Source organism: Mixophyes fleayi, chromosome 4 (assembly GCF_038048845.1).
Source record: "Mixophyes fleayi isolate aMixFle1 chromosome 4, aMixFle1.hap1, whole genome shotgun sequence".
Taxonomy (NCBI): Eukaryota; Metazoa; Chordata; class Amphibia; order Anura; family Limnodynastidae; genus Mixophyes; species Mixophyes fleayi.
The window spans coordinates 19794033-19804101 of record NC_134405.1 but is presented as its reverse complement, the minus strand read 5'-3'; the positions used below and the strand labels follow the sequence as shown (position 1 = coordinate 19804101).

Sequence of the window (10069 nt, the reverse complement as noted above, 5' to 3'; positions counted from 1 at the left end):
TTCTCTTGTAAATGAATTGTTTTATATTCCCATATGAGACACACATTTGCATTTCCCGCACAGTATATTGTACTTTGAGCTAGGAACAGATGTGGATAACTGCACAGTACCACTTCTCTTATTACGTACAACTGTACCAGGTCACACAGATTATAATCCCGAAATACTATCACAAAGAAACAATGACAAACTGACACAAAAGGTGTATATTAAAATATGATTAATTTTAAAACAAGGTGAAATGATCAATAAATGATTTTCCAGCTATTTGCATGTGGAACCCACTTCGAGCCTGAAACATGCATTAATATCAGCATGGAGGAGAACTGACACAGGTTTTCATCACTCACAAGAGAGATCTGAAAGATTATCTCATTTTGCTCTCATTAAAATGGTTCTACAGCCTGAACTGAAATAATTGATTCCTCTTTTTAAATCGTAGAAAACAACACTAACTTTGGACAGTAGATGGCAGTAGTTCTCTAAGTATAGCGGGAACTATATGTATTATTTAATTACATATTAGATGGATCTATAGCTATAGGACACATCTCATACATAGAGAAGCAAGAGAGGCAGATCAATCTTGCCGCAGCATTTAGAATGTTTTGTAGAGGGGAAAGATGGGTGGGTGAAGAGCAGATAGCGGCACGTTGCAGGAGTCAAGGCCGGAGATGGTCTTAGTATTTCAGGGACTGGCATAGCCCGACTTCCCCTCCCTTCTTCTTGATGTGCTTTAATCCACTTTCGACAATTTACCCACAGACTTGTTCATGCTATAAGCGATGCTGGCACAGAGATCGGAACTGATGACATAGTCGGAGAGGACCTGGTCTATTACGTAACTCTGGAAAAAAGATTTGAAATAGCATGAAGATCCATTTAAAGGATCAATGATCACAGAACTGTACAACATAAGATCTATTAATCACATTCACAAGTCCACATGCAAACATTTTGTAAAATTACAGTGATCGTGAATATGTTTGTTATATGTTTATGGTGTGAACTTAGGGAAGCAATTCGTATTATGTATGGCAAAGTTCCTGTGAGTAAATCTGTTAATGGACAATATGATTCCTATTTAAGATGTAAGGCGTTACTTGCAAAAAGCATTTTGTTTAATGTGTAAGATTTCATGACTATTTAAGATACTGTTTTCTTATTGGAAAAAAAACATTTATTACATGTTAGGGTGTGATCTATACATATCTGCATATTAAACATATACCTCCTATAAACATATATTACAGTTACTATGTGCTTCAACAGTAGAGTTTACATCACCAGAGAAATGTGTTTAACGAGAACAATGTCATTTTATACCTGCACGGAGTGGGAGAGGCAGCCACTAGTTCGAATGGTGTACCCCACAGTGTTGAGGGCTTCCCGGGCAAAGTCGTCGGCGGTCTTAATGAAAGCGTTACTCTGTATTTTGGCCGTCAAGTTGGTGGAGACGAGGAGAGGCATCACGCACTGCGGAGATAGAACCAGAATCTCTAGGGAGCCGAAAAAGTGTCAGCTCACAGGACGAGGCAAAGGAGGACACTGCACTGAACTATTACAATACTGCAAAAAAGGCTCTGCACCAATTTGGGACAACCAAAAGTTGGGAGGTATGTACGTATAAATGCAAACTTAATTGCTGTTCAAATATATTTTTGCTCTGCAGTATGTGCTTATAAGTTATCTTGTGATGTCACGAAAACCAGGAAAGAGTGCTGGAAATAATATGCGGATGAAGTCTGGCTGACACAGTGTTATACACAGCTGCTGGTTGCAGGGACATCCACTAATGTACTATTATTACCTGCACTGTAATACCCTCAGATTTGTACTCGACATTGAGACTGCGGGAGAAGAAGTCCACGAACACCTATGCAGGAGGTGATGGGGAAATTTATAGGTTAATAAGCTGTACGAAAATGGTCCATGAAAAGAAAGCAAACATTGTATAATACTCAAGTGATGTTAATATTTAGATTGAATAAATAATATCTGTACAAATGAAGAGTTGCGATGTCATTCCTTATCATCTGTGAATTCTGATGTCATGTTTCTTAGGAAAACTTGTTTATTACAAGGAACAAAAGCCCCTACTGTACATTTTTACGTTGTTATTTAGGCTGCCCCCATGTGATTGGGAAGAGCTGCTCTCAATAATAATGCCAGATCTTGGCAATATCAGCACTGAATGGAACCCTGGAGGATGCGGAGGGGACCTGGAATGGGTATCCCCTGCACCAACACTTCCAGGTCCTAGTTTTATATATATTTATATATATTCCATTGTATCTTCTTTATTGCAATGCTGGCTTATGGCAGTGCGGGGCTTACACTTACACTACTGCCATGCGCTCCCAATAACATTTCTTTCTGTTCCTTCGGTTTTGTGAATCCCTGTACCTGTTTTAATACGGTCGGTATCCCAATGTGTTCCGATTTTGTCACGCCACGATATCCGAGTGATACAGTTGTTATCTCATCTCGTTAAAAGATTTTCTTTTGGCGAATATATTTTTCTATTTATTGATAACTTTTCTACTTTGATTACAAAGTTCTTTTAATACAGTGATATACAGGGTGATTCAAAAGTCGCAGTACACCCTTTTATTTCAAAAACTCTACAGGAATTGGGCCGATTGGCCGATTTCAAGATGGCGCCCATGTTTGGTACATACCGTAAAAGATAGACCACGTCACCCATTCCTTACTGGAGTATTCAGGTTTCCCAGTTTCCTGTAGAGTTTTTAAAATAAAAGGGTGTACTGCGACTTTTGAATCACCCTGTAGAACTGTTTAGATGCTTTATATCGGTTACCTTGGTTATGGGTTTGAACCGCTGCATATTAGTATTTTACCCTATGCGGATGAATCAGAATGGAATGAAATCGTAAGCCCAGTTTGCGATTGAAAAAGTCGCACGCGAGTGTATGCGTACGTACGCCATGCTCGGAGTTAAGGGTGCGTCCAGGTCTGACAGATTTGTCATCTTGACAGCAGAGGACAACCCTCAGACACTTATGTCCAACTTGTGGCCATGTACAAAAACATGTTTATTTTTTTATGTTTCTAAAGCAATAGCTACGAAGCATTTAAGCTTGAATAACCTAGGTAATGCAGCAGGAACAACTTCCCGACTTGTGTCGAAGAAATTTCACCTTTGCTACAACACACTTGGCAAATCTTAATCCATTGCTGACTGACTGCCAATGTCTTAGTAAAGCGCCTGCAAATCATTTGCAAACCTCTAATTACAGGTTTGATACGCTCCATGGTGACTGTGGGTTACCTATAACTACATGTCCGCTTCTGTACGTAAGAAAGATTTGGTTTAGCAGGATATTCTAATGCATCTTAAAGGGTCTGAAGCAGATTTATCAAAGTGCAAAAAGTCTTATTACTTTGCCCTATATATCAAGTGCTTTTCCACAGGTGAAGCTTATTTTTCAAGTACCCCCTGCAATACCTGTTTAATTTTAAAAATGATTCTTTATTTATATAGCACTCATCCCCCAAAGGGACTCAAAGCACTTTACAATGTTCAGAGGGTGAGGCAACCAAACTGACTGCTTCCATCTCTCTCTCTCTCTCTCGTGAATTTCACATTCTTGTGTTTGGAGAGAAGTAAGCTTTTCTTTGGTCAGTATAGACATCTAATATATAAAAGCCTAGCTGCGTGTGTTAGTGTGTGTGTGTGTGTGTGTGTGTAAAAAACTACCGGGTGACAGAGTGCTCAAGCTGCAGCGCCACCTGCTGGGCGGAGTTATATACTACACTGACCTACTAAATTCTTAGCATTATCTTCTAATCTAATATATAAAAGCCTAGCGGCGTGTGTTAGTGTGTGTGTGTGTGTGGAAAAAAACTTTTCTCAGAAAGGGCTCATCCAATTGACCTGAAATTTGGTATACTGACATTATTTGACAAAAAAATTATAATAGTGAAGTCAGTTAACTTCCATCATCCCCCCTTCCCCCCGTGGGAGGGGTAGTAAAGGCTAAATTTATGAGTTGAGGGCTCAAACTCATTTTCGTGAGGTAATTTTACCTCATGAACACACATGCTGTGTTAGTGTGTGTGTGTGTGTGTGTGTGGAAAAAACTACCGGGTGACAGAGTGCTCAAGCTGCAGCGCCACCTGCTGGGCGGAGTTATATACTACACTGACCTAAAAAATTCTTAGCATTATCTAATATATAAAAGCCTAGCGGCGTGTGTGTGTGGCGATGAAGATGACAAGAACCTTTTTAACACCTTAAGTAGCTTGATTTGACTAGAATGCATGAGTATCATGCACGGGTTAACTTGTACTAAATATGTGTACTGTAAGTAAAGTATGAACCTATAAATCCAGGTAGATTTCTTGTTTTTCACATTTTGTAACCATTTTTTAATTAAGAAACAACGGTTTCTCCTATTGCCAGCATTTGTAGATTCAGTGTAACCTGGATCTAACAGTAGCTGACATGTAAATCATTGTTAGATCCAGGTTACACTAGGGGGTAAATGTATCAAGCTGAGAGTTTTCTGGCGGGTTTGAAAAGTGGAGATGTTGCCTATAGCAACCAATCAGATTCTAGCTGTCAGTTTGTAGAATGTACTAACTAAATGATAGCTAGAATCTGATTGTTTTTTCAAACCCGCAGTAAAACTCTCAGATTGATACATTTACCCCTAGATCTCTAAGTTCTGGCAGGCAGAGGAAATCTGAGGCAATTTGCTGTAATATTGGAGTGGTCAGGAGCCAACTAGTAATGGTTCTTCACTTTTGCTTATGGATATCTGTCACTAGCCACTTTCCTGAGAAATTGTGCTCAAAGCGTTTGCAGATGGACATAATACGTTGAATGGCTGCACACTCTGTTGCGGGCGCCTGGCGTACAAATAGGCGCTCTTTACCCCATTTTTCTCCCGATCAGTAATTGATCCCCAATATTACATCAAACATAGATATTCTTCTCCACACCTGAATACTAGCTAACGCTTATGGTTTCTTTCTCCAAACCATCTAACCTGATGTTATAATCGGCAAATTTGTTTTCCTTATGACATTTACGATTTTTGCATGGCAGTCCTGATTTCTCAAAGGCAAATGGGGCATGACCTACTAAATTATAGGCATGACTGCTGCTAAATAGTAATGTGTCCTGTATTGGGCCTATGTTCTTCTGATTTTTAAAATAAATTTGACTAGGGACAGAGCAGCTTATCATGTATCATTCACCTCTTGTTCATGATCTGAGGAAGGTAATCATCATCATCTATTTATATAGCGCCACTAATTCCGCAGCGCTGTACAGAAAACTCATTACTCATTCACATCAGTCCCTGCCCCATTGGAGCTTACAATATAAATTCCCTAACATACACACACAAACCAAGAGAGACTAAGGGCAATTTAATAGCAGCCAATTAACCTACCAGTATGTTTTTGGAGTGTGGGAGGAAACTGGAGCACCCGAAGGAAACCCACGCAACACAGGAAAAACATACAAACTCCACACAGAATCGAACTCGTGACCCCAGTGCTGTGAGACAGAAGTGCTAACCTCTAAGCCAGCGTGCTGCCCACAGATGTGTTTAACTGATGTGTGTAACTGACTGATGTATGTGATGGAGGCAGCAGGAAGTCACAGACTGAGAGTCATATAATGGAAGGAGCAGGGTCCTCCAGCAGCACAGAGTATGCCTGGACTGCATATAGCAAGGGCAGTGACATGATGTGAGGAGGGGAATGGAAGCAGCAGGAAGTCACAAACTGAGAGTTATATAATGGAAGGTGCAGGGTCCCCCAGTAGCACAAAGTATATCAGGAGATGAGTGATGTGTTAGTGAGGACAGGGCTGCATGTGACAGGGGCAGTGACATGATGAGGGGGAGAATGGAGGCAGAAGAAAGCCACAGGCTGAGAGTAAGATAGTGGAAACAGAAGGGTTTCCCAATAGCACACAGTAGTTATATGACGCTCCTGTAACCCTGCAGCAGGAAGATGCACCTCTATATGAAATGAATCCATCCAGTTTTTTCATTTTACATTAAATTTTTGGAATGTTTGTCAGTATGTAATGCGTTACATGTTCTTAACTGTCCTACTTGAGGATTCTGAGGTATTGATTGCAGAAATGGTGGTGTTTGTGTTTACTGCATATTTAGTGAAAAGGTAAGTCCATTGCTCAGTGTCTTATATATCTTTGCTATAGAGCCATTATAAATGTACCTTAGAGGCACTGTACATTGTAATCATGGGAAAAGGGCGGGTGCCAGCTTCTGACGATATGTTTATAATCAAGCCTTTCTTCCTAAAAACAGAAAAAACAGTAAAACAGATGGTAAAAGAAAAGAAGAGGAATAAAACAAACTTCATTACCATCTATGTATACAACACAACCATCAACCAAACACTGCCATCTACTTAGCCTAGCCATCAACTAAACCACTATCATCTACTAAGCATAACCATCAACCAAATACTACCATCTACTCAGCATAAACATCAACCAATCCACTCCCATCCACTCAGTATAACCATCAGCAAAACACTACCATCCACTCAGCATAACCATCAACCAACACACTACCATATTCTCATCCCAAACACCAACCAAACACTGCCATCTACTCAGCAAAACCATCAACCAAACAGTGCCATCTACTCTGCATAACCATCAACCAAACAATGCCATCTACGCAACACAATCTCCAACCAAAACACTACCATCTACATAGCACAACCATCAACCAATACATTACCATCCACTCAGCATAACCATCAACCAATACACTACCATCCACTAAGCATAACCATCGGCCAAAACACTGCCATCTACTTAGCATAGCCATCAACTAAACCACTACAATCTACTCAGCATAACCATCGGCCGAACCACTGCCATCTACTTAGCAAAGCCATCAACTAAACCACTACCATCTACTAAGCATAGCCATCAACCAACAGACTACTGTATTCTCAGCACAACTTTCAACCAAAACACTACCATCTACATAGCACAGCCATCAACCAATACACTACCATCCACTCTCTATCCATTAACCAATACATTACCATCCAGTCAGCATAACCATCAACCAATACAATACCATCCACTCAGCATAACCATCGGCCAAAACACTGCCATTTACTTAGCAGAGCCATCAACTAAACCACTAACATCTACTAAGCATAGCCATCAACCAACAGACTACTGTATTCTCAGCCCAACCATCAACCAAAAACTGCCATCTACTCAGCATAATCTTCAACCAAAAACTGCCATCTACTCGGCATAACCATCAACCAATACACTACCATCCACTCAGCATAGCCATCGGCCAAAACACTGCCATCTACTTAGCATAGCCATCAACTAAACCACTACCATCTACTAAGCATAACCATCAACCAACAGACTACCATATTCTCAGCCCAACCATCAACCAAACACTGCCATCTACTCAGCATATTCATCAACAAACACAGTACCATCCACTCAGTATAACCATCAGCAAAACACGACCATCCTCTCAGCATACCCATCAACCAACACACTACCATATTCTCAGCCCAACCATCAACCAAACACTACCATCCACTCAGCATAACCATTGGCCAAAACACTGCCATCTACTCAGCATAACCATTAACCAAACACTGCCACCTACTCTGCATAACCATAAACCAAAACTCTACCATTTACACAGCACAACCAGCAACCAAATTCACACTATCTACTTATATACCATACCTCTCCACCATTTTTGGCAGCACAATTCGTATCATCTAGAAAAACAAAATATAAAAGTCACATTAGAATAATTCTGCAATAACATAGGGACTGAAAGTTGTATATAGACTCATACGTAGCTCTATACTTTCTCTCACCCTGGTGGGGAAGTGATAGATTCCTAATTATTTTCTGTGCTATTTTGTCACTGTCACGCTTCAATGCAGAAATCACAGCTAAGGAACCCGGAATATGGTGAAAACACAATGTTTATTGCTGGATGTTACAAACCAGATGGTGTAGATATAGGACAAGGATTGCAGGGAGATGCAGAAAGCAAATACCAGGAACATGGCTGTGCAGGTGAACAGGTAGTATAAGACCTGAAGGCTGAGATAGGCATGAAGGATAATAAAATCTGAAGGCTGTGTCACTAGGCTTTTAGTTAGTCCTTGGGGTCAAAAGTTTAACTGGAGGGGTACGCCCATTTAAAGTCACAGGGGAGGGGAGATAGTCTTTATATAGGATGGGTGGAGATAGAATCAGTCTCTTGAGTTCCTGGTGTCATAGTTCCCTTCTGTCTGTGTCACCCTGCAGGAGGAGGGACAGACTCATAGCTCCCTTCTGTCTGTGTCATCCTGCAGAGGGAGGGACAGACTCATAGCTCCCTTCTGTCTGTGTCACCCTGCAGAGGGAGGGACAGATTCATAGCTCCCTTCTGTGTGTGTCACTGTGTCACTCTGCAGGGGGAGGGACAGATTCATAGCTCCCTTCTGTCTGTGTCACTGTGTCACCCTGCAGGGGGAGGGACAGACTCATAGCTCCCTTCTGTCTGGGTCACTGTGTCACCCTGCAGGGGGAATGACAGATGATAGCTCCATACTATGTGTTATTTAAGAAGAAAGGTGGAGGAAATCACTTACCTGCACCATCGACAATACATTGCAGTTAAGGATATCCATTATCCGCTGGTGGAATAGAAAACAGTATAACTACATTGTGCCTTCACAAATCACTTGATACACTATACAAAATAGTTTTTAACCTGTGCAATATCACAACTCTTTCTGATTGGCCCCAAACTTTCTTCTTAGCACTGTACTGCTTGTTCATAAATTACTCTCATAGTCTCTATTTCAGAGACAATAGCACTGGGTCTGAAGAGGTGGCGCCATCAGGTTACCAGGATGTTGGTCGCTCTTCACTTGCGTAAACTAGAGATGTTCACTGACCCCCGTGTTTTGGTTTTGGTTTTGGATCTGGATTAATTTCGTGTTTTGGTTTTGGTTTTGGTTCTGTATTTTTTTAGAAAAATATCTAAAATATGCTAAAATCACATAATTTTGCTCTTTTTTTCGTTCCTACATTATTATTAACCTCAATAACACTAATTTAATAAGCATTCCAGCATCAGCTAGCTTCCTTCTCTCAGATAGATCCCAGCACCTGTAATCTACACTGTCATCATCCTCACACTCATCAGTGTGTACATCATCCTTACACAATACTAATTAATCCAATACTAATTAATCCCCGTTGGAATCCACCATTATAGAAGTCTCTGTACTTGGATCTAAATGCCAGTAAAGGCCTTCCCTGTGGAATTTGTAGTTCATTTTAATGAACATCATCTTTTCCTTATTTTTAGGAAGTAGCCTCCTACGCCAATCGCCGACAAGCTTCTCGGCTGTGCTGAAAACTCTTTCCGAGTACACACTGGAGGGTGGGCAGCTTAGGTACTGCAAAGTGAGTTTGTACAATGGTCTCCAAATTGCCTTTTTTTCCTCCCAGTATGTCTGATGTGTCTATTTATATGCTGTTGTTAAAATAATCCTCCACCAATCTGTGGGTGTTGATAGTAGGATAAGTTGGCGTTACGGCAGAGGTGCCACGAATTTTGGCCAATTCTTTTAGATCAGGCCAGATGTCAAAATGTTCTGCTGAACCATCTGCATCTTCATTAGGTCTCTTAGAAAAGCTTAGTTTTTTCCTAGCAGCAGTAGCCTGAGAAACTGAAGGAGGGGACGCCATCGGGTCAGGTACCACTTCAGCTGTCAACTTGCTCACCAGGAGCTCATTGAATCTCTTATGATCTGAGACAGTTGGAAATAAAGAGAAGACATAGCTCTTAAACCTAGGATCAAGCATAGTCGCCAAAATGTAGTGATTCGATTTCCACAAGTTGATAACTCTTCGATCCTGGCAAAGTGTTTAAAGCACTTCATCTACAAGTCCGACATACTTAGTGTAATTTCTTTGTTTCATCTCCTCCTTCAATTTTTCAAGGTGCTTTTTCAAAAGTCTAATTAAGGGAATCACTTTTCTCAAGCTAACAGTGTCTGAATT

The 10069-nt window shown here is 40.7% G+C and overlaps 1 protein-coding gene across 1 annotated transcript in view; it reads right to left on the bottom strand.

The window, feature by feature from the left end:
* LOC142151091 (very-long-chain 3-oxoacyl-CoA reductase-B-like) overlaps positions 1-10069 on the bottom strand; it is a 29643-nt gene continuing 19574 nt past the window's right edge. The window contains exons 6-11 of the mRNA XM_075206403.1: positions 8647-8691; positions 7745-7779; positions 6220-6301; positions 1811-1876; positions 1327-1476; positions 1-847 (exon numbers count right to left, since the gene is read on the bottom strand). Coding sequence (XP_075062504.1) covers positions 737-847; positions 1327-1476; positions 1811-1876; positions 6220-6301; positions 7745-7779; positions 8647-8691 — 489 coding nt within the window. The 3' untranslated portion in view covers positions 1-736. The remainder of the gene's footprint in view (positions 848-1326; positions 1477-1810; positions 1877-6219; positions 6302-7744; positions 7780-8646; positions 8692-10069) is intronic.